The 27758-nt window shown below is 44.4% G+C and overlaps 1 protein-coding gene across 3 annotated transcripts in view; it reads left to right on the top strand.

Moving 5' to 3' along the window:
- IQGAP1 (IQ motif containing GTPase activating protein 1) overlaps window positions 1-26845 on the top strand; it is a 164130-nt gene extending 137285 nt beyond the window's left edge. For all 3 annotated transcript variants that reach the window (XM_030576755.1, XM_030576756.1, XM_030576757.1), the window contains 8 exons: window positions 5178-5310; window positions 5706-5808; window positions 6861-6996; window positions 15236-15323; window positions 19140-19352; window positions 20387-20553; window positions 22728-22850; window positions 26638-26845. In XM_030576755.1, the coding sequence (XP_030432615.1) occupies window positions 5178-5310; window positions 5706-5808; window positions 6861-6996; window positions 15236-15323; window positions 19140-19352; window positions 20387-20553; window positions 22728-22850; window positions 26638-26830 (1156 nt within the window). In that variant the 3' untranslated portion in view covers window positions 26831-26845. The remainder of the gene's footprint in view (window positions 1-5177; window positions 5311-5705; window positions 5809-6860; window positions 6997-15235; window positions 15324-19139; window positions 19353-20386; window positions 20554-22727; window positions 22851-26637) is intronic.
- Window positions 26846-27758: the final 913 nt, after the last annotated feature.

Below are 27758 nucleotides of genomic sequence, written 5' to 3'. Positions count from 1 at the left end.
ATCCAGCACCAGTGGTACCACCATTATGGACCCCATGCTGGAGCCTCCTCAGAAGGTATGGAAGCATACCCATAAGCATGGGAATAAGTCTTCCTCAAAAACTAAGAATGTGGATGCTTTTTCCACTAGTTCGAGCCATGGATACAGAGTGCACTCTAAACCACGTAGACAGAACAAAAAGTCCCACAAGCAAGGGGATCCGGCGGTCCCAGGTACTGGAACACAGTTCCATCGACACTGGCTTCCCATAAGATGCAGGATCTGCCCTCCGGGGAAGTCCACAGCACCACCACTAGTTCCAAGTAAAGAAGAGGGTACCCTGAACACCAGGGAGATTGGGAAAGGCATTTGAGCTCCAGGATGTCTTTGCTTTAGCAAAACCAGGATCACTGCATTTGTTGGGACCCACTACGTCTAGGGAGACTATTTCTTCCCCTCATGATATGAAACTATTGTGAGACCCCTCACGTCCTGCTTCGATGGTCTGTGCACTCCCACTGGCTCGACGGTACCGCTGATGAAACTAGAGTCGTCTTCTCATTCTCTGATAGGTCGGACACTGGAGAGGGATTATCAGTGTTGTGCCAACCGGACATGTACTTACAAAGGCGGTCCAGATCTTGACAATAACCTCCTCTCCAACCACCATGGAGCCACTGGTTTCCTATGCCATGGGGACCACTTCAAGACCCTCGGGATCCAGACTGCTGGCTTTATTGGGAGTCCTTGTCCCAATACCCCCCCTCAGAATCTGGCAGATCCACAAGGGAGCCTTCACCTGCCTCCCCATTGAGGGCTCCTTCTAGCAGGCATTTGGATCCACTGCTGGAGGAGGAACCCCTCAGCCCATCATGGGTGCCACCAGAACTGGAGAGATTCCCCTCCTCTTCACTATATGGAGCAGTGGCTACAGCATCCCCTTTGGCTCCGGACAACTTTAGGCAATTTCAGAAACTACAAGTCCTGCATCTTGGTCAGAGGTTAGACTAGATGACCTTTTCAGTCCCTTCTAACCCTATAGTTCTACTGCATAGAGTTGCAGGGAAACTCCACATTCCCCTAGAGGAAATTCAGGATACCCAGCATAAATTCCTCGATATCCTCCACTCATCAGCATCACATTGTCTAGTTAACAATGCCATTCTTGAACCAGCCGAAACAGTATGGCACACACCAACCATATGCAGGCCCACCCTCAGAGGGGCATAAAAAATATATTATGCTCTGGCTAAGGGGTCTGAGTTTTTCTTCTCACCCCCCTCTCCCGAACTCTCTGGTGGTCCAAACAGCCAAACAACAACACCTGTGCTCCACACCATCCAACAAAGAGGGCAAGCGCTTGGGCCTTTTGGGGTATAAGGCTCTGTCCTCTGCCAGTCTCCAATTCAGGATTGCGAACTATCAGGCCAAATACGATTTCCTGAATTACAGCAGACTGAAGGAATTTGCTGACTGACTCCCACAACAAGACTGGACTTGTTTCCAGGCAATGATTACGAAAGGGAAACTGGTGGCCAGAACAACACTCCAAGTGGCGATGGATGCAGCAGAAACCTCTTCCAAAGCTATGGTTATGGCTATAGTTATTCTTAGGGAATCATGGCTCCACTCCTCCGATTTCCCTTGGGAGGTGCAGAACACTATTGAATACCTCCCCTTTGATGAGCCCCATCTTTTTAATCAAAAGATGGATGCTTGCCTACGTGCCCTCAAGGACTCCAGACCAACCCTTCACTCTCTGGGTATTTACACCCCTGCTCTGAAGTGCAAGTTCCATCACCCACCACCCACTCAATGCTACTGATCCCTCCAATTTTACCATCAGCGACCTTATAAGCCGCCAAGGAAGTGACACAAGACCCCGAGATCCCACCCTCTCAGACCCCCCCTTCACACACTTCCACCTTGCAGCTGCAATCCACAACTAAAAGATATTTCTGAGTCAACCTCAAGAGCTGCCAACCACCTTGCCTACCACCTTACAACCATTCTACCTCCTTTGGGGAATCATCTACCACACTCTTTTCAAGCTTGGAGTGTGATAACAGTTGACAAATGGGTGCTGAACATAATCCATCATGACTATACAATCAAATTCGTCATGCTACCTCCTCCAAAGCCCCCCAGTCATTCCTCATGGACCACTCTCTTGACAGCATCCTCACCCAAGAGGTGGACTCCTTAGTGCAACGAGGAATGGTAGAACACGTTCCCCCAGAATATCAAAGAACTGGGTTCTATTCTCCTTACTTCTTGATACCCAAGAAGAAAGGTGGGTGGAGACCAATTCTGGACCTCTGTCACCTCAACCACTTCATTTGCAAGCCCAAGTTTCATATGGTCACACTGGCAGCAATCATCCCATCCCGAGAAAAAGGCATGTGATTTACAGCTCTTGATATGCAGGACACTTATTTTCACATCGATATTCATCCGGCCCACAGGCTCCTAGTTGCACAGTCCAGACACAAAGCCCAAGTTTCAACTTTCAAGCTGCTTGACCTTTTTTCATCCCTTGAATCTTGTTTTGTCTCACCATCAACTCAGTCACAGCATGGGCTTATCTACCAGGTAACAGGTTCCAGACACTGTGAGAACTCATAACTCACATCAACAACAATCCTTATGTCCCGGCCAGGGCTTGTCTGTCCCTCCTGGGCCACATGGTTTGTGTACATAAGTCACCACCTTTGCTCAGCTCCATCTTCACTGCCTCCAGATATGTTTACTTGCCCAAACATCACACCATGGACCTCATGTTGACAGTCCTCCCCAGGGTGCTCTCATCCCTCTGATGGCGGATGGACCCATGTAATGTCTGCACAGGGGTTCCCTTCCTCTCCTCCTCCCCAGACAAGATGATCATTGATGCATCCCTTGTAGGCAGGGGAGCACACACATAGGCAATCACATAACACAGGGAGCATGGACTCCTTGGGAATTCAGGAGGCACATCAATATCCTGGAACTCCGAGTTGTAAGAAGAGCATACCAAGCTTTTCTCCCGTTCACCTGTTCCCATCATGTTCTTATCATGTTGGACAATACCACCACTGTTGTCTACATCAACAAACAAGGGCATGAGATCAACTGCTCTATGTGCAGGAGGGGTCAATCTCTGGAATTGGTGCATCACCCACCATATCCTCTTGTCTGCAGCCTATCTCCCAGGGACACACAATGTGATTGTGGACTCGCCAAGCAGGCAGTTTGCAATTGACTATGAATGTGAACTCCATGACTCCATACTTTGCGCCATTTTCAACTGATGGAGGATATGTACCAAAGACTTCTTCACCTCCCACATAAACAGCAAATTCAGCACGAACTGCTACAGGACAGGTCTTGGTCATCACTCTCAGGGCTATGCTCTCATACTCATCTGGTCAGACCAAATCAATTACGCCTTCCCTCCTCTACCTCTACTGCCTCCAGTACTCTATAAGATCAGATGAGAAAGAGTGATCATCATTCTGATCACGCCCTGCTGGCCCTGACAGTTTCCCAACCTCCTATGTATGTCAACCTGTCCACCAGTTCCCCTCCAGTCTTCTCTGATCTGCTAGTGCAATGCAACAGTGAAATCAGACATCCCAATCCATAGGCACTTCACCTTAGAGCATGATATTTGGATGGGCATCTACTCTAGAATGGGCCTGTTCCTCAGCTGTGCAAGACATCCTCTCCTGCAGCAGGAAAGAATCCACTAGACACAGTTACAGGGCCAAGTGGAAATGTTTCACTTCCTGAGCCCAACAAAAGGAACTTTCCCCAGAATGGATGGGGATTTCCCTCCTCCTTGACTACCTCCTGTCCTTGAAGGCATCGGGTCTTGCCCTCAATTCTCTGAAAGTCTGTCTAGCAGCCATTAGCACATTCCACCCTCCTGTGGAAGAGCATTGTCTTTACATACCTATTAACTGTTTTGGAAGGCCCTCATCAGAACCTTTCCACCCATCCAAACCATCACTCTGCAGTGGGATCTGAATAGAGTTCTATCTATACTAATGAAATTACCATTCGAACTGTTGGCATCATGCTCCATGTAATGAAAGTCACCTTCCTTATTGCTATGACTTCTGCAAGAAGAGTCAGTGAGCTTGGGGCCATGATGGTAGACCCTCCCTTGCCCTTCACAATATTCCATAAAAATAAAGTCATCTTGTGCCTGCATCCCAAATTCCTGCCAAAGGTAATCTCCCAGTTTCATATTGATCAATCCATTCACTTACCTGTTTTCTTCCTGAAGCCACACACATTTGCTGAGGAATGATAACTGTACTCCCTATACAGCCAACAGGTTTTGGCCTTCTACCTGCAAAGGACAAGACTCATCAGAAAGCCCTCCAAACTGTTTGTTGCACTAGCAGAAAGATTTAGGGGTCAGGCAATCTCCATTCAGTAGATTTTGTGTTGCATTACATTTTGCTATCAACTATCTGGCTTGCCTGCCTTCCCCTAGTGGGGTACAGACCCTTTCCTCAAGAGTCCAGACCTCAACCACAGCCTCCCTTTAGGATGTCCTACTCCAGGACATATGTAGAATGGCCGCGTGGAGTTCTGTGCACACCTTTGCAACGCACGTCTTAGTACAGGACCTGGCAGTAGATGCCTTCTTCGGCTGGCAGTCGTCTGCATGACTGTTCCATCTTCATCCTCACATCCTCCTCTGACTTAAGTACTGCTTGCTAATCACCTTCAGTGAAATACAGTAGGGATCATCACTCAAAGAGAATAGGAGGTTACTTACCTTAAACTGGAGGTTCTTTGAGATGTGTGGTCCCTAACGTCATTCCACTTCCTGCCCTCCCTCTCCTCTGCTATGGATGTGTCTGGTTCATGGTGGAGAAGGAACTGGAGATACAGTCAGTGTGGTTTGCCCATTGTCGCTTCGAACGAAACCACAAGGTGAGCCAGAGCACGTGCATGAACCAAGGGACTACTGTCAAATTCTCCAGCTCCAGACTTAGTGTTCATGCGTAAACCCCTCAGTGGAATACAGAAATGGACCACACATCTCAGAGAACCTCCAATTACAGATAAGTAACCTCCTCTTATTGTACCAAAGTTCCAAAGAACAGCTCTGCTTGAGGAAATAACAGGGAGAGAATGCCTTGGTTATGTTAGTGCTTGTGATGGCAGGATTGTGTTTGATTCTTTTTTCTTTTTGTCTGAAGACGTTTTTTTCAGGCTGCCTGTGAGGTTCCAGAACTACAGGATAAATTTAATGTTGATGAATATTCTGACTTGGTGACTCTCACTAAACCAGTTATCTATATTTCCATTGGAGAAATCATCAATACACACACTGTAAGTATACACTGGTCACATTTCTTTCTTGCAGAATGGCCATTCTGAACAATCTGTTACTGATTGGTTTAATGTGAATCATTTAACAAGTTCAAATGTTGACGATATTGTTAAAAAAAAAAAAAAGGCAATATCTTCTGAACTGTCAGAATGTTGAAGTCAGTAGTTTGTCTGCTTATGGCCTTTTTAATATTTTTTTCTTGTGAAGTCGTCTGATACTTTAAGTCTTATGTGCTGATGCCAGACATTTGCCTGCTAGTATCTTCACTGGGAATCATATGAACTGAGAGGAATTCTCTCCAAAGAATATCAGCCTAAATAATGAAATTCTTAAACTGGGTGAAATAAGACACAGGAGGAATAGTTAATTATTATTTATATTTGTATTAATCTAGTTGCTTTTAGATCATCAAGATGCGATTGCACCTGAGCACAATGATCCAATTCATGAGCTGCTGGATGACCTGGGGGAAGTTCCCACTATTGAATCCCTGATAGGTGAGCTGCTCTTCTTTTACATGAGGGGGATGTGATGTTCTTCTGAGTAGCTCCAAGTGTGGTTTAAAACAATTACTATAAAGAATAATCATGGTTAAGGAGGGAACTGGTGCTATACCAACAGCAGCCTACAGTGTGCTAGGCTAGGTTATCCCGTAGGGCTTTTCCATCTCTGTGTTCTATGAATCTGCGAGGCACTGTATCAAATCCTTTCCTCCAATGCCAGGGCTCTGTGTGCCTCCCCTTCCACCATACCAGGTTTCCTCATTTCTCCCCCCACCCCCCCTTACACCTTCTCCTCTCACCAGGGACCTGAATTTCTAATATGAAAAAACATTGACAAGTCTTTCAGTCCTCATTCATGCAACATAAAGGTCTGGTCTACGCTTAAAAGTATTGCTAGCATATCTGTGTCGGTAATGGATATAGCTAGCTATATCAGCAAATGCTTTAGTGTAGACATATCAGCCAAAAAAGTCCTTTTGCCATTATAGCTAATTTAATTCAGGGAACTGTTATAAGCTATACTAGCAAAAGAACTCTTTTGCCAATGCAGGCTGCATCTCTACTAACTATACCAACAAACTCTTTTTAGTATACATAAGGCCAAAGAAGCAACAAAGAGCACAAACTGAATTTCTTGGTAGGTCACATTTAAGCTTGTCAGTAGAGAGGCAGGTTGAAATGCAAGATTTATCTCTCACACACTCTAATTTGTATACCTCTGAGGCACCAAAACTTGAATTTACATGAAATCTTATTTTTTTAGTATCCATTTTCTATCAGTTTGCTGAAGAAGGAGGAATGTTAGGAAATCCTAAATTATGTATGTGCAAGATGAGCATGTTTTTAAAACCCATAAATAGGCTGTAAAAGGTCCTTTAAAAAATGAATTAATTGTTTTTCTGTACGGTGCTGGAAGGAAGATATTGCAGAACCAAACAGCCCATGACAATGTTTGAATACATTCTAACCTGTGTCACTATCATTACATCTGGCATTGGGAAGTAGGTTCTCTCACTGGTAACTCACCTCTCCTTTTTCTACCCCAGGGGAAGGGTCTGGTAACATTAATGACCCCAACAAGGAGATGCTAGCAAAGACTGAAGTTTCTCTTACGCTGACTAATAAATTTGATGTTCCTGGTGATGAGAATGCTGAAATGGATGCAAGGACAATCCTGCTGAAGTGAGTGATGGGTAATGGCCAATAGCAGTCGTCGCTTAAATAAGGGGTAGAATATTAATTTTATGGGTTGGACTCTGAGGGAAGAAAAAGGCAACTGTGATGTCAGGAAATGAAAGAATAAATGAATCCAAGCCTGTTTAAGTGCATACAGCTTGTATCCAGGGCCCCTAGATTTTGTGGCCATTGAATTTGTTCCAGGAAAACCCATTGCCAAAGCATAGTAGTGGAGAATTTAAGGTTTGTCATTTAAAAAAAGTGTCTCCAGTTTTCATGATTATGAAGAAAACCTTCCAAACACAAGCTGAGTGTAACTGATACAGTGAAGTCTGATAGTGTCCGTACAAAGTCTGAAACAAGAGCTCTGAAGTGTGTGAATGGCCTTTATTGATCTTGAGTACATTTTAACTCTGAAGCCAATTACCTCAATTTTAACTGTGGACATAGTTAACTAATTCACAGCAGATCATTTTAGCAGAGAAACCCCCATAGATCACTTCTCCAGTGCAGTTCTGTGTTACCAATACAACATTTGTGACACATTGAAAATTTCGGGGAGGGGAAATGTGCAGTATATGTAATACTTAACTCGCATGTTAAATTCAATACAAGAAATTCTGTACTGTTGCATTCATTACTTTCATACTGAATTCAGTAAAAATCTTAAGGCAGATTCTCTGCTGTGCCTCTCAGGAGATGCAGGCTGCAGGAGCAGGGAACCCAAGTGGTAATTTACAGTGTTTTCCCCACAGCTGTCAATCACCTACTCTAGCAGTATTGTAAACCCCAAAAATTAAAATATCATTAGTCAGACCACAAAACGTGAGATTGGCCTCAAAATTATGAGGTTCTTTTAAACAAAAATCACATTTTTAATCTCTTCTGATTCTGAATTTCCCTTTTCCCTTTTAGTATATGTGATTGTGAGGAGATTGGGGCTAGCTCATTGTCACATATGCACATTGATTGATTTGATTCTAGCTCAGTTTGCTTCTCTGAAATCCATACCTACCAACTTAAAAAAGTACATTACACAAACTTGTATTAAAGGACTACCTGATGGTGCGGAGGTTTTCCACGTTCTCTCAAAATTCTAGTTAATTTTGTTCCCCCATCTATAAATCTGTTAATTATGCTGTCGTTGTCCCCCGCTCATCAACTCTGCACCCACATTCCCAAATCAATTTTGTGTCCCCTTTGACCTCACATCTGCCCCATAGCTACCTCAGTCAGTTCATCCAACCATATCTTTCCCTTCCCTTTTCCCCCTCCCTCAGTAAACCTCTATTCCTTTTGCAGCAGTGGTGGCTCTTCACTCGCAACCCCTCCCAGACTGAAGGGGCATCTTCAGCAAGGATCCTCTTCTCTCCTTTCTCTAGGCCTGATGTTGTAGGAATAGAGAAGAAGAGGGAGGAACACAGAGAAGCCAGTCCATTTGTAAAAGGGTGGGGGAGGGAGCAAAGCCACCCTCAGCAGCCATCTTTTTGGCTTCCTCTTCCCTTCTTGTGAAAATGGTGTCCCCTGTTTCTCTTCCCTCTTCTTCTACCCAAAAACATCTGTCAGATCCTGAGAGACAGGAATGAGCTCTGACTGCTTGATACAGTAAGTTTGATTGACTTTCTTCCCCAAGAGATGAAGTGGAAAAGGCAGCCAGTCAGAGGGGATTTTCCCCCTCGACAGGTGTGTAAATTAAGCTTGGAGCTTTTTGCATCATCATGAGACTTCCTGATTCTGGGACCAAAACTGCATTACTTCAATAAAATGGGGAGAGCTGGCAATAATGTTTCAGTTGCTCCAGTGGCACACACCTATGTTGAGGCTGTGTTGTTGGAGGCATAGTTCTCCCATGGCACCCTGGGGATGGGGGCTGTTTCTGTCTCCTTTCAGCTGTCAGAGCAACATAAAGGAGTCTTCATAATGGGCAGAATCTGCCACTTTACATAGAGAACTTACTTGAAGCTGCCGCAGAATGTCCAGTTCTTCTTCAACTTCGCGTCAGCATGGATCCCACTATAGTTAAGCATATGCATCATGCATGCAAGAACAGGGCCACACCTGCACCCTGTGCTGCTTCCTTGTGTTTCCATATGAGGGTATAAAAGGCAGGACAGCCCCACCCTCCGTTAGTTGCCTCTTACTGCCGGTAATAGCAAGGCAGAACCTGGTGGGATCCTCTCTGTTGATAGCACTCTAGCAAGCTATTTCTGGGGGGTGGGGGGACAGATAGCTCAGTGGTTTGAGCATTGGCCTGCTAAACCCAGGGTTGAGTTCAATCCTTGAGGCCATTTAGGGAACTGGTGTAAAAATCTGTCTGGGGATTGGTCCTGCTTTGAGCAGGGATTGGACTAGATGACCTCCTGAGGTCCCTTCCAACCCTATGATTCTATGAAGAAAATCTCTGAAAATCAATACTTTTACCTAGCTGCAACTTAAAATCCTCAATTTGGACTGAAATCCATCAAACAGACTCTCTTGTTCCAATCTAATTTCCTCTCCTCCCACATACAGATCCCATTTACTTACCGTTGACCTTTTCCCTGATACATACCTGAAGCAGGGACTTTTCCCATCTGGCACTAATTAGATGTATCTTTATTAAAAGCGTTATAACACAGACAAATCCAATTAATATAACAGTCACATAGATTTCACTAGTTAGAAAATAGTGGTCAGCACCAGTATTTCCAGTTCTTTCACACTCTCATATCCAGATGGAATCTTGAATTAGAGTGGAGGTGGCTGGCTCCTGTTGAGAATCAGGAAATGATGACCTCCAGGAAGCAACAACTTCCAGTCATAGAGCTGGGCCCTATTTATAATAACTTACACATATGCCCACCAAAGCTTTTTAATAGGCATAAGGGTTGAACCTCTTATGTCCAGCTTTGGGAGCGTTAACCCAATATTACTGGGAGGCTTTTCACCTGATAAGCCAATTGGGTAGTTCTGTTTTTAATTCGTTAGCATTTATGTCATCGTATCACCATAGTACCGTGCAGTTACCCTAAGGAAGTCTCTAGCATTTCACCCCAGCTACCAGCAGTCATCTTGTAATGTTCACTGATCTCTCATAGACATTAGTATCCAAACTCAGCAGTTATTTTCAAAACATCAGCGTATTACAACCATAGACACAAACTCAGCAGATTTATTAACAACTTACTTACGCTGATTTATCTTTAAAATATGGCTAACTTATCCTAAAGCCTAATTTGGCTAAGCTAAATATTTTACAGGCCTACACCCGTAGGTTTCCTGCATTTCAGCTTTAAAACCTTACATTGTCTTTTACCTGTTATGAATTAGGTATTAATCTCTTATATCCAGCTTTTATGATAGATGGACTTTATTAGTTACAAGCTACAAGAGGGTCTATGCTATGCTCTAGCCTTTAAACAGTCTTCTGGGAGTACCCTTTTAGTGCGCCAGACCCTAAAGGGGGGGGTCACACTTTTCCACAAGAGTAGATCATGTGCCTTCATTACCTCTGAAAATGGGGACATAAACTGGGGCCTTCAGGCTCCAGCATCTCTGTTTCTCACTGTGAATTCTGAACAGTGATTCCACCTTAGGTGGACATTTTTCCCCTTCAGTGATCAATGCATGTCAGCAAGTATCTGCAATGACACTGGCTGCCTTTTCAAAAACAGTAGGTTTTAACAGTCAGCTGGAATACAGAGTTGGGAAGTCCTTAGGTTTAGCATAGAGAAGGAGAGATGCTTCAAGTGGTTGCAGATATGTATTCCACACAGATGTGTGTCCATCCAGCATACTGAAGCCAGAGAACTTTGCTTAGCAGTACCCCAAGGTGCAACACTCTCACCCTCAGGCCACTTGTTGCTCCTCCCATGGCTATTTAAGGGCAGCACTGCCTTGACCCCCTCAGTTCCTTCTCATTGCCTGCAGTTGGAAGCAGAGCATTCTGTTGTATTTTACCTCACACTCTTTTTGCTGTCCATGAGTTTTCTCCCCTCTTTTTGGTATATAGTTAGTTATTGTTGGTAGGTCCCTTCTGATAGATTACTTAGTAGTTGAGTAGTAAGATTTGCCCGATGTGATGCCTTTGCCAGGTTTTAAGCACTGTCCTTCCTGTGGGGTACCTATCCCCATACTAGATGCTTGTGCCTGGGAGAGGGGTATATTAAGACAAAGTATTCTATTTGTAAATCCTTTAAAAAGAGAACGTGTGTGGCTTGAGACTTATGCCTCAAGCAGCACCTTTATAGAGCAACCAATGAGACGGTATAAGTGCTGGGATCCTCCTCAGATCGCCTGGCCCCTCAAAAGGTTTTGGTGCCGCCACAAGCCGCTGGTGCACAGCCAGACTCTGACTTTTCTCCAAGAAGTAGAGATCATTCTAATTCATCTCCTTCCCCGAGAGAGGTCTCAAAAGACTGACTGTCGTCACTCCAATTTTGCTGTCAAGTTGGTCTCAGTCCAGACTATTTAACTGATGTCTTCCATCTGAACTGGGGATTGGTACTGACGTATGCCATCTTTAAGTAGATGCTGCAGTGTATTCCACTTAGGCGTGTGCAAGCCCAGCTCATCAGAGCCAGATAATTTTGTCTAGTCGTGCCTGTAGGAGGTGGTGCTCATGGCCATAACCCCTCCCCATGCTATCTGAGACAGTGTCAACCTGACCCCTCTTGAGTTTGTTTTTACTGCCTGTGGCTGAGGTCAGAGCTCTGTGGTTCTTAACTTCACAACACCTCATCCTTTAGCTAGAGTTCTAGCTGTATATAGTTAGTTAGTACCCTTAGCATTAGTGTTAGTTAGTCAGTCTAGTTAAGTGTTTTCCCAGGGTTCAAATGTTGTCCGTCATGTGGATGAGTGATCCCAGACGACTCTCACACAAGCTACTTGCTCTGCGTAGGTAAGGCTCACTACAAAGAGCGATGTCCATGTGTATATCATTCACAAAACAGACTCTAGTGGCTAGAGCCCTTTGCCTGAAGCAGAACCTTCTTGAGCAAGCCATGAGGCCTGTTTCAGCATTGAGGCTTGTGTTGGATTGGAGGTCGACCTCGATCAGTGGGACTGGCTTGCACTCTGGGACTGGTGCTTCTACAAAGAAGTGAAGAAGCTGCTCTCCATCAAGCGTGCCAAGGAAAAAAAGTCCCATAAGACCAATTGAGACATCTCCAGGTTTCGTGGAGACTCTTTTCCTCATCCAGGAAGAAGAGTATGGCTATTGTTGGCACACAGGATGAAGCAGGTCCTTCTGACCACTCCCCAGTACTGTGTAGGGGCGCAAGAGGCCCATACATTCAACTCTGATTCTGGCCCCGTGTCATCCATTGAGTCTGGTGCCAAAGAGGACAATGCTAGCATCACTGTTTCCACACTGGCGGCATATCAGGCAGTGGTGGACCTCCTCTGCCTTTCTGTCCCGAGCTCTCCCTTGATCCAGGACTTTACCAGGGCTATGGCACCCACAACCTTGCTGTCTGGATGGGCTTCTGAAGCTTTGGGTACATTGGCACCACATCGCAGTGCTCCCTTGCCACAGACTAGAAGTGAGGCTGGTGCCAGCTTGGCACAAGAAACCGCCTCGGCACCAGGAAATTCCCCAGCACTGCTGCACTTCGCACTGCCGTTGTTACCGTGGCTGCACTCTCTGCCCTCCACCTTGGCACTGTCAGTTGCTGTGGTACCACCGCTGAGTTTGGTACCAACACCAGTGACAACTGAGGCATACTCTGGTTCGTTGTGGTGAACTGCCATTGTAGGTACACAGTCCTTCCTTTCAGTCTGTCTTCTTCCGCACCCCACCTCACCCCAGGGCTTTACCATCTATGTGACAGTATACCTCAGGAAGAAAGGAATCCGTGTCTTTCCATATCTGCACAACTAGCTACTAAGGTCAAAAAAGTCAGGTCCAGAGAAGACATTCTTAATCATGTACACATTACACTGCTCACTTGGCCATCTGGGTCTCATCCTATACAATATTGGTTATCAGCACTGGTACCCCTCAGGAAATGGAGTTCATTGGGACCCTAATAGACTCAGACTCAGAGAGAGTGTTTTTCCTGATCTACTATTTTCACATGATTCACCTCCTTTGTCTCTGCAGTCTGTTTGTTGAAGGTGTATCTGGCAGCAGTCTCAGCTTTTCAACCACCCATTTGTGAAAGATTGGTATTTTTCCAATGCCATGGTAGCAGGATTCTTTAAAGGAATTCTTTGTCTCCATCTGCCCATACGGGAAATGGTTCCTTTCCAGGACTTAACGTGGTCTTAGCAGCTCTGATGGGACCTCTGTTAGAGCCTCGAGCATCTTGTCCCTTTCCTCTCATGTCAGAAAACTGCATTCCTAGTGGCGATAACATCTGCAAGCAGAGTGCGAGTTGCAGGCTTTCATGGCAGAACCTCCTTATACGTGATTCTCTAAAAACAAAGTGATGATGTGGCTGCTCCCAAAATTTTTGTCTAACGTGGTTTTTTCCCTAAGCTGCTTTCATCCCTGGAGGCACAGATGTTAAATGATGTCCAGCCTTCTACTTGGACAGAACTAAACTTCTCTGTGCTTCATTCCTGCTCCTAGCAGTTTCCCAGTCTCAGTGAGCTCTGCTCTCTTCTTGGAGCAACCACCCTAGGGCTGCTTTCTTGGTCCCTTAGTCCTGGGACCCACCACAGGAGATAGCTGCCCTCCAGTGTGGGTTTCCTTCCTCTGCAGCCTGTCTCAGTCCCTCTCAACCATCCATTAGCAGCCCTTTATAGGCCCAAATGCAGCCCAACCCTCTTTAATTGGCTGGATTGGACTCACTACTCTGGTCCAGGGAAGCTGGGCTTAGTCTATCGAGAGGGACCAGCTACTCTGTGACAGGTAATAGTAAAGTCAGACAGTTAGCTGAGATGTGTACCGTTTGCATAAATATTACAGCAAATTTCCACATTCATCACACAGGTGCATTGGGACACACATGCACCCTGTGACCAGTGTACTGTTACATCATCCTATTAACTTCTTTTACTTCTTCAAGGCTCGTTGTCGTGCTTACTTTCCAAATTTTAGCCTAACTGGTGCATGTATCTTCCTCCAGCCCAGAGCTGTGCCCCAGTCCTCTGGCATAGGTCTCTCCATTTCAGGGTGACATAGACCACCCCACAGTACCCAAAACACACCATCTCCATCTCCTGTAGGAGTTCCATCTTCATTCTTTCCTATCCAGAGTATCTTCCAGGTATGAGTGGCCCTCTTCACAGGGTTCCGTGGCTGGCCTTTTACATACTGCAGGACCAAGGGATGTATGTCTTTTCAGGATAAATTCTGCTTAGAGAACATTCTTTGGTTTTGGATGGCTGATTTGTTTGTGTCAGCATGTTTTTTTGTGGCATTTGGGTAGATGAAGGTGTCTGGGTATACCCCATGGGGAAAAGAACAGTAGGATGCCATATGCAATCAGATGTTTAACATAGCCAAAGTCCTCATTCCAGCAGGCTTGAGGACTCGCTCATTGAGGGCTACTGCTGTCTATCTGGCCTATTTTAAGGCCTATCCTCTTGCTGAGATTTGTAGAGCAGTCATTTGGAGTTCAGTCCACATATTCACCATATACTAGCATCCCACTCTGATGCTGGATGTGTGAAGCTACAGTCTTTATTTAATTGAGAGTTCCTCAGCCCACCTTTCATGAACTGTCCAGTCTACATGGATCTCCCAAGAGTGGGAATGCACAGAGGCCCTTGAGAAAGAAATGTTACCTAACAGTAACTGTGGTGGTTTGAGAGTTGCCACTTTACTTTGCCACTGCCCATCCACCTTCCACTCTACCTCAAAGTTCTCTACACAGCTTGGACTCTGCTGTCCAGGTGAAGGACCTGAGACTGCTGTAGGGCGGCACTCCCTTATATATGGTGTGATGAACTGACTGTTCAGCACTATGGGGTTCAGGTGGGGAGGTGCTCATGCAGTCCCAACAATGCACCTTTCAAGATGGCTCTGCAAGCTCAAGGTGTGGGGGCACCATCCCCAGAGTGGGAATGCACAGAGGCAACTCTCAAACAACCATAGTTACTAGTAAGTAACTTTTCTTTCTTTGCATTTGGAGAAGTGAGGCATGAGTATTGACAATATAAGGACTGTTGACTGGTTTGGATGTGGATCCACTACGAATATGACTGGTCTAATATAAATCAGTGGTAGCTTTGTTCTCATTTCAGAGCAGGAATAGGATTTTTGTTTTGTTTTGTTTTAATGTTGTTTTGTTTCCTACTCTCCTTGGTTTCTTTTCAGTGCAAAGCGCTTGATTGTAGATGTAATTCGCTTCCAGCCAGGGGAGACACTGACTGAGATCCTGGAAACTCCAGCCACCCATGAGCAGGTATGGAAAAGTAATTTGGCTCCACACCTTAGGATACTGGATTATTTTAAATCTAAATATATGTGGCTGCAGGTACATATGAAAGCCTAAATTCTGGGATTGTAATATATGTGGCAGTTTAGGTGTGGCATATTGATGTTTGTATGTATGTAAAAGGAAGGATCTATAAATGGAGATTCCCTGTGTCCTAAGAAGGAGGGAGAGGATGGAAAATGATAAAGTACAGGAAGGATCTGATGAGAAACAGTCAAATGAAAAAAAGTCGCATTCAATTACGTCATGCAATAGAGGACAGCCAAAAAATGACAAGTTTTTTTAAATGTTTACATACCAATGCTAGAAGTCTAACTGATAAGATGGGTAAACTAGAACGCCTAGTATTAAATGAGGATATTGTTCTAATAGGCATCACAGAAACCTGGTGGAATGAGGATAATCAATGGGACACAGTAAAACCAGGAAACAAAATATATCGGAAGGACAGAACGGGTCATGCTGGTGAGGGAGTGGCACTATATGTGAAAGAAAGTGTAGAATCAAATGGAAGTAAAAATCTTAAATGAACTAAATTGTACTATAGAATTTAGAAACAGAAATTAAAAGTTATAGTACCAAAAGTAAAATCCCTGCAAGCTGCATGGAAACTTTTTAAAGACACCATAATAGAGGCTCAACTTAAATGTATACCCCAATTTAAAAAATATAGTAAGAGAACCAAAGAAGAGCCATTGTGGTTAAACAGCAAAGTAAAAGAAGCAGTGAGAGGCAAAAAGGGATCCTTTAAAAAGTGGAAGATAAATCCTAATTAGGGAAATAGAAAAGAGCATAAACTCTGGCAAACTAAGTATAAAAATATAATTAGAAAGACCAAAAAAGAATTTGAAGAACAGCTAGCCAAAGACTCCAAAAGTAATAGCAAAAGTTTTTTTAAATACATCAGAAGCAGAAAGCCTGCTAAACAACCAGTGGGGCCACTGGACGATTGAGATGCTAAAGGAGCACTCAGCGACGATAAGGCCATTCTGGAGAAACTAAATAAATTATTTGCATCAGTCTTCACTGTTGAGGATGTGAGGGAGACAGGGGCGGCTCTGTGTATTTTGCTGCCCCAAGCACGGCAGTCAGGTGGCTTTCAGTGGCATGCCTGCAGGAGGTCCACTGGTCCCACACCTTCGGCATACTTGCCGCTGAAGCCGCGGGGCCGGTGGACCTCCCACAGGCATGCTGCCAAAGGCAGCCTCACTGCCGCCTTCATGGCGAGCGGCATGCTGCCCCCCGCGGCTTGCCGCCCCTGGAGGGAGATTCCCAAACCTGAGCCATTCTTTTTGGGTGACAGATCTGAGGAACTGTCCCAAATTGAAGTGTCATTAGAGGAGGTTTTGGAACAAATTGATAAACTAAACAGTAATAAGGCTCCAGGACCTGGTGGTATTCACCCAACAGTTCTGAAGGAACTCAAATGTGAAATTGCAGGACTACTAACTATCATCTGTAACCTATCATTTAAATCAGTTTCTGTAAGAAATGACTGGAGGATAGCTAATGTGATGCCACTTTTTTAAAAGGGCTCCAGAGGTGACCCTGGCAACTACAGGCCAGTAAGCCTCACTTAAGTACTAGGCAAATAGTTTCAACCAATCGTAAAGAACAAAATTGTCAGACACATAGATGAAAATAATTTGTTGGGAAATAGTCAACATGGTTTTTGTAAAGGGAAATCATGCCTCACCAATCTACTAGAATTATTTGAGGGGGTCAACAACATGCGGACAAAGGAGATCCAGTGCAGTCGATATAGCGTATTTAGATTTTCATAAAGCCTCTGACAAGGTCTCTCACTGAAGGCTCTTAAGCAAAATAAGCAGTCACGGGATAAGAGGGAAGATTCTCTCATGGATTGGTAACTGGTTAAAAGATAGGAAACAAAGGGTCAGTTTTCAGAATGGAGAGAGGTAAATAGTGGTGTCCCCCAGGGATCTGTACTGGGCCCAGTCCTGTTTACCCCTTTTTCCAGATTGTTTATGAATATATTAAACAGTGAGGTGGCAAAATTTGCAGATGATGCAAAACTACTCAAGATAGTTAAGTCCCAGGCAGTCTGCGAAGAGCTACAAAACGATCTCACAAAACTGGGCAACAAAATGGCAGATGAAATGTAATGTTGATAAATGCAAAGTGATGCACATTGGAAAACATAATCCTAACTGTACATATACAATATGGGATCAAAATTAGCTGTTACCACTCAAGAAAGAGATCTTGGAGTCATTGTGGATAGTTCTCTGAAATCATCCACTCAGTGTGCAGCAGCAGTCAAAAAAGCAAACAGAATGTTGGGAATCAAGAAAGGGATAGATAAGAAGACAGAAAATATCATATCGCCTCCATATAAATCCATGGTATACCCACACCTTGAATACTGAGTGCATATGTGGTCACCCCATCTCAAAAAAGATATATTGGAATTGGAAAAAGGTTGAGAAAAGGGCAACAAAAATGATTAGGGGTAAAGAACGGCTTCTGTATGAGGAGAGGTTAATAAGACTGGGACTTTTCAGCTTGGAAAAGAGGCAACTAAGAGGGGATATTATAAAGGTCTATAAAATCATGAGTGGTATAGAGAAAGTAAATAAGGAAGTGTTATTTACTCCTCCTCATTATACAAGAAGAATGGGCCACCAAATGAAATTAATAGGTAGCAGATTTAAAACAAACACAAGAAAGTATTTCATGCAATGCACTGTCAACCTGTGGAGCTTCTTGCCAGAGGCTGTTGTGAAGGCCAGTGCTGTAGCGGGGTTCAAAAGAAAGCTAGATAGATTCATGGAAGATAGGTCCATCAATGGCTATTAGCCAGGATGGGCAGGGATGGTGTTCCCAGCCTCTGTTTGCCAGAAGCTGGGATTGGGTGACAGGGCATGGATTACTTGATGATAACCTGTCTGTTCATTCCCTTTGAGGCACCTGGCCACTGTCAGAGGACAGGATACTGGGCTTGATGGACCTTTGGTCTGACCCAGTATGGCCATTCTTATGGATATATGGTATATTTGATTTTTACTCTTGTGATGATTGGATTGTTGGAAGCCATATATATAGGGGGATGATGTAAAAAGCAGATTTCAGATAGGCCAGTGCTGGTACTAGGGTATGAATGAGTACTGGGCATTGTGTAGTTCAACAACTAATTACTGTATTCAGTGCAGGTATCACTGAGTGAAATGTTGTGGCTTTAGTTATGTTGGAGGTTAGACTAGTTGGTGACGATTTTCCCTTATAGCTAAGGATACGATTCTGTCATAGAGGTCACAGATTCCATGACTTTCCAGGACCTTTGTGACAACTTCTGGGACAGGGCTAGAGCAGCTTTTCAGCCCGAGGGCTGCTACAACAGCTGACTTGCAACCAGTCCCAAGGCCACAGAGCAGCAGTCACTGGGGGACAGGGCCTCCAGAACAGCTGGTCAGCAGCCAGCCTCAGGGCCACGGTGCAGCTGACCGATGGGTAGTCTGCCCTAGGGCTGCCAGAACAGCTGCTGCCAGAACAGTGGCAGGGATTGGATCAGTCCCCCTGGGAAAGGAGCAGCAGTGGTCAGCGCTGTCCCTGGATCAGGTGCAAGCCCTGGCAATGCTCTCTTTGTCCCCTCTCAGGGTATTTTTAGTAAAAATCGGGAACAGATTATGGGCTTCCATGAGTTTTTTGTTTATTGCCTGCAACCTGTCCCTGACTTTTACTAAAAATACCCCTGACAGCATCTTAACCTTACGTATAGCCTTAAAATCTGTGCACCTAACTTGTAATTCTCTTCTCTCCTAGGAAGCAGAGCATCAGAGAGCTATGCAGAGACGAGCCATTCGTGATGCCAAAACCCCTGACAAGATGAAAAAATCTAAAACTGTAAAGGAGGACAGCAACTTGAATCTTCAAGAAAAGAAGGAGAAAATCAAGACAGGCTTGAAGAAGTTGTCAGAACTGGGAACTGTGAACCCAAAGAATAGATACCAGGAGCTAATCAATGATATTGCCAAGGTATTCTGACAGGAGCTCACTGGTGGTTTGTTAGGTGTTTCAAATTATGGCCTCGTCATTTGTTACTCTTATTGAAGTTGCAATAGTGCAGATGGCAGGAATTTTCTAAGGTATTTAAAGTAATAGCGACAGCTGCCTCTCAGAGAGATGAGTAACACATGCTCTGCTAATCTCCAGCCCTTCATATACATGCAGGAATTCACTTTTCTCATAAACACTTTGTTGATGATGGGACCTCATTGACTGTGAGGAAGAGTTTTTATTTTCTTGGGGAAAAATTCCTGAGACTCAGTCAGTAAGTGTAACATTAATTTTCCTCTTTTTAACTTGAAACCCTAATGCATGGACTTGCCCTCTTTGTTCCCTCCTTTTTAAATTTAAATTCACTTATTCTGAAATTATTTCTTTTTAAATTGATATATTCTAAAATTTCTTTTCAAAGATTACTTTTGTAAAGAAACCTTATTTTACATGTAAGTACAAAATAAACATTCATAATACTCTTACAAAGGCATCTTCAGTAAACAATCCTCAGTAGAGGAGAAAGGGAGAAATAAAAAAAATCATAGCTGCTGTCACATTTCGTCCATTCTCACAGTGGTGACCGTTATCTGACATCAAATATTTACCAAAATTAATGTATCAGAGTGATATATACATAAATAAAATAAATTGTCTCCTTTAGAGATCAGGTAAGAATAAACCCTTGAGTGATGCCTAATTATCCAAAATCATAATGGAAGCTAATCTGGAAACTAGACATTTTCATTTGTTCATAATAATCAAAATAACATTTCTTTCTAAAAATAAGAGATTAGCATGGGAAGAAATGAAAAATTGTGCAGGACATTTGATTTCTGTCTATAAGGATATATTTGGTTAGAAAGTCTGTGAAAGGGCTAATTACTGTCGGTATTAAACTTGGAAATGTGTGTTCCAAATGGACTCTCGTAATATTGTACACTGGCTTGATAAAGGGAGCACCCAGCAATGACTCAATGGTAAAGCTTCACACATCTACCATCCTTATCTAGGACATCCGGAACCAGCGCAGATACCGTCAGAGGAGAAAAGCAGAGCTAGTGAAGCTGCAGCAGACTTACAGTGCGCTGAACTCCAAAGCCACTTTTTATGAGGAACAAGTGGATTATTATAAAAGCTATATCAAAACCTGCTTGGATAACTTGGCCAGCAAGGGCAAGTGAGTACCTCAGAGCAGCGCTGGGTTTTTGGGAAAGGAATGCATAGACTACAGCTGAGAAGAGTCATGCCACCACCTCAAAGCTTCTCGATTGGACTCCCTGAGAGAGTCATCTTCTGAGTGAGGGTCTTAGGCATGAAACAAAATAAGTGTAAGCCCTGGAGAGAGAACTGAGTGACGGTAGGAAGGTCTGGGATGGAGGAGAGTAGCTGAGTCATGTAAGAGGGCAAAACGTATAGAAGGGAGGGAGGGAAATGTCTAGGTGACAGCAGGTGGACTTAAGAGTTGGAGGAATATGGTTGGGTCTAAAAAGGAGGACTTGGAAGAATATAACTTTTGTGATGCACTGTGGGTGGGGATCCCCAGGAATGTAAAGTGCAGGAACACATGTTAAAGTGAGTTGTTCTCTCTACTTCAAACATTTATACCAGATTCATAGATTCCAAGGCCAGAAGGAACCATTATGACCATCTAATTTGACCTTCTGTATAGCCCAGGCTATAGAACATCCCCAAAATAAATCTTAGAGCAAATCTTTAAAAAAAAAAAAAATACAAACAATCTTGTTTTAAAAGTTGTCAGTGATGGAGAATCCACCACCTGGAAATTTCAATGGTTAATTACTCTCACTATTTAAAGTTTACAACTTATTTCCATTCTGAATTTGTCTAGCTTCAACTTGCAGCCTTATGGAACTTGGTCTTTCTGTTACCTTATGCTCCCCCTATCTTTTTGTTGTGTCCTTGTGTTGTGTCGCATCTTATATGTAGGTTGTAAGTGGTCAGGGTAATAACTGTGGTTTTATTATGCTTGCACAGTGCCCAGCACACTGGGCAGGAGCCTCTAAGCATCAGTTCACTGCCACTTACTCCTGTCAGGTCTCTGAGGTGAACTGGCAGTATCTTGTGGTCTAGCCTCTGATAGCTGATATAATTCGTAGAATCATATAATACCAGGGTTGGAAGGAACCTCAGGAGGTCATCCAGTCCAGCCCCCTGCTCAAATCAGGACCAATCCCCAACTAGATCATTCCAGCCAGGGCTTTGTCAAGCCTGACCTTAAAAACCTCTAAGGAAGGAGATTCCACCACCTCCCTAGATAACCCATTCCAGTGCTTCACCACCCTCCTAGTGAAATTTTTTTTCCTAATATCCAACCTAAACCTCCCCCACTGCAACTTGAGACCATTACTCCTTGTTCTATTATCTGGTACCACTGAGAACAGTTAGATCAGTGTTTCCCAAACTTGGGATGCTCTTTGTGTAGGGAAAGCCCCTGATAGTCTGGGCCAGTTTATTTACCTGCCATGTCCGCAGGTCCAGCCAATTGTGGCTCCCACTGGCCGTGGTTTGCTGCTCCAGGCCAATGGGAGCTGCTGGAAGCGGCAGCCAGTACCTCCCTTGGCCCACGCTGCTTCCAGCAGTTCCCATTGGCCTGGAGCAGCGAACCATGGCCAGTGGGAGCTGTGATCAGCTAGACCTGTGGATGCAACAGGTAAACAAACCGGCCCGGCCCGCCAGGGACTTTCCATACACAAGCGGCATCCCAAGTTTGGGAAACACTGGTCTAGATCCATCCTCTTTAGAACCCCCTTTCAGGTAGTTGAAAGCAGCTATCAAATCCCCCCTCATTCTTCTCTTCCGCAGGCTAAATTCATAATTTTAGGTTGCTTCTGAATGCTTTACTGCTTCTGGGTCCCCAGAGAGCAAGGAACAGGAATAGTTCTTTCCAGATTTTTAACAATGAGGTTGATTAATCATTGGAACAGCTTACCAAAGAATGTTGTAAATTCACTGTCCCTTGAAATCTTTTAAATCAAAATTGGATATCTTTCTGAAAGATATGCTGTTTTTCAACCGTAAAGTATTGGGATTGCTACAGGAATTACTAGGTGAGGTTCTGCAGCCTCTATTGTGCAAGAGGTCAGAGTAGATTGTAATGGGTGCAGTATATATACATGTGCACGTGCCCACACATCTATAAATAGACTATAAACTTATGGTCTCTGGCTTAAATAACTTAAAATGTGTGAATATTCTGTATTTATAACAACTATTCGTTAGACAATACCAGTTTATTACTCATTTCCTGCCATCTACCCAGATCAGATCAAATTCTGTCATTGCTCACTCATATTGCCTCATTTGGCTAACTTCTTTATTTGTTTTTCTCAGAGTCTCTAAGAAGCCACGGGAGATGAAAGGCAAAAAGAGTAAAAAGATTTCTCTGAAATATACGGCAGCTCGACTCCATGAGAAGGGAGTCCTGTTGGAGATTGAAGACCTGCAAGTAAACCAGTGAGTATCCTTTTAACCTTTAAGGCTAAGGTCCAAAGATCTTTACCTTAGCTGGGAATAGGGAAACAAGTGTTACTAACTCCGTCATCTTCTGCTTGTAAATGCCTTTTCCAGGGTTTCAGTGTAGAGTAGTGCTTGCAGCCCAGTCAGCACACAGCTGCAGCCCATGTGACATCCTCAGAGTCATGTTATGGATGTACTTCCCATAACACATAGAGAGCTGCATATGAGGCTCACAATGGTAAATAGGTTGAGAATCACTGGTGTAGAGGAACAAAATTCCATCTCTCAGCCAGTGAGTTCCATCAGTGGGTTCCATCAGTCACCAAAACTGTTCTGTAGAGACTAGTCTGAAATAATGACAAACTGATGTCTGGTTGAGCTCCTGAAGCTGTGTAGTGTTTGTAAATTCATAGATTTTTAAGGCCAAAAGATCAATATGAGCATATAGTCTGTCCTGCTGCATAGCACAGATCAAAGAGTCAGCAATTTTTGCATCAAGCCCATCATTTTTGGTTGAGCTAGAGCATGTCTTTTAGAAAGACATCCTTTAAAGATTTCCAAGTGATAGAGAATCCATCTCATCCCCAGCTAAGGTTTTCCAATGATTAAATTACTGCACTGTTAAAAACTATCACTTTATTTCTAGTCTGAATTTGTCTATCTTTACTTTCCAATCATTGGGTCTCATTATGCCTTTTTCTGATAAGTTAAAGAACTGTCCACTGTCAAACTTCTTAAAACCCCATATGTGCAATTTTATACTATCCACACTGCATGTTGCTAGTATATGCCAGAGCATCCTATTCATCAGTACAGTGCAATTCTTACTACTTTCACATGGAACAAATATGGGATCCAGCAGATACGTAGAACATAATATGTTGTTATTACATTTGAAAAGTTTCTAAGGTTTCTGTGCTACGTGTGATCTATCCAAAGGTGCATAGTGTGTGGGGATACAGAGTCAGAGTAAATGTTTTCTAGAACTCTGTAAACGAGTGCCGCCGGGGCTCGACCCTCCCCAGGCGAGGAGGGGAGCCACACTGGCTCACTACACACCGGAGGGTCCGGGGAAATAGTCCGGCGGTCCTAGTGGCAATTGCCTGCTCCGCGGGACAAGGGGGCTCAGGCCCTGGGGCAGGGCTGAGCAGCAATAGCAGTTAAAGGCCCTGGCCCTCAGTCAGGGCAGGGCAACAAACACTGAGTCAGTAGGCTCAGGCCCTTGGGCAGGGCTGAGCAACAAGAACAGTTAAAGGCCCGGGCCTAGGTCAGGGCGGGGCAACAAGCACTGAGTCAGTAGGCTCAGGCCCTTGGGAAGGGCTGAGCAGTAATGATAGGCTTTGGCCTCCTCAGGCCAGGAAGAGGGGGAGTCTTCCACCCTGGAGTTGAGTGGCAGGGGGGACAAAGGCCTTCCTACTCCATTGCGTCCCAGCCCGGGGCCCTAGCAGCGGCTGAAGATCCTGGCCGCAACACACTGACATAGGCTCTGGTAATGCTGCAGCCAGACTGGGGTCGGCTGCCCCTGGGCCACTTCCGTACTATCCCTCGGGGCCTACCTGGGTCCTGACGTCGGCCTCAGCAGGGTCCAGGAGCATGGGCTCGTCGCTGCCGGGGCTGGGTGGCAGGTCCGGCAACTCCTCCAGATAGTCGGCCCTGGGTAGCTCTGGCGGCTCTTCCAGGTAGCGGGGGCAGGGAAGCTCCGGCGGCTCTTCCGGGTAGCGGGAGTGGGGAGGCTCCGGCGGCTCTTCTGGGTAGCGGGGGCGGGGGAGCTCAGGCCAGCCTGGGCAGCTGCCCTGGGTCGCAGGGGGTTCCCAGTCTCGAGCTCCCTGAGGGACGTCTGCTCGCTCCGGCTGCTGGGGCCTGACTGAGCTCTGAGGGGCGGCTTTTGTAGTTCCGGGTTGCTGCATGACCCTTTGAGGGGCGGGCTCAAAGCTCCGTAGCTCTGCCCACTCTGGCCTCCGGCTGGGGTCTTCCTCCTCTGGCCTGGAGGGAAGCCATACGAGATCACTACAAACTCCCATTCCAAATGTCCCAGCTTTCACATACTTTGGTTTCTTTTAAAACTGCAACATTCTAATATGGGATTTTAGTGGATATTTCCAATCTTAAACATAAAGATTGTTTTTTTCTGGGAAATGAAAACAAAATTGGACAATACACCAGAAAATATGCTGAAGGGAACCAACCCTTCACTGACTGGTGTTGGGGAAAGAACAGATTAGATAACTGAATCTGGTGTTTCCATTTCTCAGTTCTATGAAAAACAGCAACCAAGATTGTCTGATAAGATCTTTTTTTTTGGAAATTCCCTCTCCTGGTCCTCCACCTCTCCCCTTAGCCCCCTGAGCCATCTCTCTGCGTCTACCACAATCAGACTACAAAACCTTACTCATCAAAGTTGGATTAGGGTCAAACAGGGCCTATGCTCCCCAAAATTTCATGGCCTCTGAGGAAAACACCACCTCTTTAGCCACCTAAATACACTCTTGGCTTACTCACAGAGCTCATCCCTGAGCCCTTAATAGCTCTCAAAATGTAACTGTAAACGGGGAATCATCTTTAAGTGGGTGTGTTTCTAGTGGCATGTGAGAGATCATTTTATGGCCCTATGCTATTTAACATTTTTATCAGTGACCTGGAAGAAAACAAAATCATCACTGATATAGTTTGCAGATGACACAAATATTGAGATTGTAGTGAACAATGAAAAGGACAGGTCACTGATTCATAGTGATCAGGATCACTTGGTAAACTGGACATTAACAAACAGTATGTGTCTTAATCCAGCTGAATGTTAAGAAAAAAAATGTAGGCCATACTTACAGAATGCGGGGGCAAGACCCTGGGAATCAGTGACTCTGGAAAAAACTTGGGGTCATGATGAATAATCAGCTGAGCATGAGCTCCCAGTGCAACACAGTGGACCAAAGAGCAACGCAACCCTTTGATGCATAAACAGGAGAAATCTCAAGTAGGAGTAAAGAGGTTATGTTACCTCTGTATTTAGCACTGGTGCAACCACTGCTGGAATACTGCATCTAGTTCCAGAGTCCACAGTTCAAGAAAGAGATTGCTGAATTGGAGAAGGTCCAGAGAAGAGCTATGAGAATAGTTAAAGAATTGGAAAATATGCCTTATGTAGTGGCAGATTCAAGAAGATCCATCTATTTAGCTTAACAAAGGGAAGGTTAAAAGGTTACAGCTCAGCTTGTAAGTACCTACATTGGGAATAAATATTTGACAGTAGGCTCTTTAGTCCAGCAGTTTAGACAGTATGACAAGATCCAAGGGTGTAAGCTGAAGCTAGCCAAATTCAGACTAGAAATAAAGTGTAAATTTTTCGTACTGAGGGTAGTTAACCATTGAAATTATTTACCAAAGCTTGTGGTAGATTCTCCATCGTTGGCAATTTTTAAATCCAGATTGGATGTTTTTCCAAAAGATCTACTTTAGTTCAAAAAGGAATTATTTCAGGGACGTTATATGGCCTGTGCTATGCAGGAGGTCAAACCAGATGATCCCAAAGGCCCCTTCTGGCCTTAGAATCTGAGGCTTCCTCTCAATGAGGCAGCCTACCTCACCTCAGCAGGAAACTGGCTTGCTGAGAGCTGTACATTGTACCACTGCTCTGCCTTTGTCTCTTGCTCTCTGCTGAGTTTGAGATTCCTTATTCACGCTACTTGTATCGCAAGGATCCTGTGTTAATATTGTTCTGCACTACCTATTCTTCCTTAGAAATTGTATGTTAAATAATTAATTTATTTTTATTTGCCAACCTTCATAGGTTTAAAAATGTGATATTTGAAATCAACCCAACAGAGGAAGTAGGAGACTTTGAGGTCAAAGCTAAATTCATGGGCGTGCAGATGGAAACATTCATGTTACATTATCAGGTAAGGATCCTCCTATTTAATGCTGAAAACCTGTGGTGTACAACCTATGTAGACTGCCTGTGGCCACCAAAATCTTTCGTGTAGACTTCTCGTAGTTGCTTTCTGTTAACCTAAGATTTCATAAATAAATATTTGTATTCATTATGCTTTGGAGAGAATTGATAGAACAGGTAATCATCAAGTGAACCATCCCCTGTTGCCCATTCCCAGCTTTTGGCAAAACTGAGGCTAGGGACGTCATTTATTGACCTTGTGACGGGTTCCCCCCCCCCCCCCCCTTTCAGGTTGCCACTAGATGTGCTAGGATCCCACTGAGCCCACCCATCCTATCAGCCTGGGTTTCCCTTACTCTGTGTTGCTATAACAGGCTCTCAAGCCCCTTTCCAGCACACACCCAGGCAGGGACACACCCAACTGTAGAATCACACAGAGTCTGCAATTAGCTGTCTGTGGGAGGTCTCAGCTAGGGGAGTGTTCAGCTCTCCCATACACACAACCCTCTGGAGCATAAACCCAAAATTCTATTGTCTTGTGCTGTACAAAGATCTATATAGCGTACACTCATAAAAATCACCCCCCTCCCTCCATGTGGAGGGAGATATGTACAGCTCCTTGTCCCACCAGTTATGAATTGCACAAACTGGGTTTTGAAATCAACAAAGAATAAGTTTATTAACTAGAAAAGGTAAATTTTAAGCGATTATAAGGGATAGCAAACAAACAAAGCAGATTACTGAGCAAATAAAACACACAGCCTAAGCTTAATTCACCTAAAGAAACAGGTTACAAATAGTAATTTCTCAGTCTAAATGTTGTTTTAAACAGATTGCAGAGTTTCTGTAGCTTAGAGTTCCAGTTATTTCTCTTCACAGACTAGATCCCTGCCTCAGCCTGGACTCAGCCCTTGCCTTTCCCCAGCTTAGCCCCTTTGTTTCTTCAGGTGCTTTCAGCAGTCTTCTTTGTTGGGCGGGGAGACAATGGAGAAGAGCTCAGATTAACTCACTTCCCAGTC

This window comes from Gopherus evgoodei, chromosome 10, assembly GCF_007399415.2.
Source record: "Gopherus evgoodei ecotype Sinaloan lineage chromosome 10, rGopEvg1_v1.p, whole genome shotgun sequence".
In the NCBI taxonomy this organism is placed as follows: Eukaryota; Metazoa; Chordata; order Testudines; family Testudinidae; genus Gopherus; species Gopherus evgoodei.
This window is presented reverse-complemented; position numbering and strand designations above follow the sequence as displayed.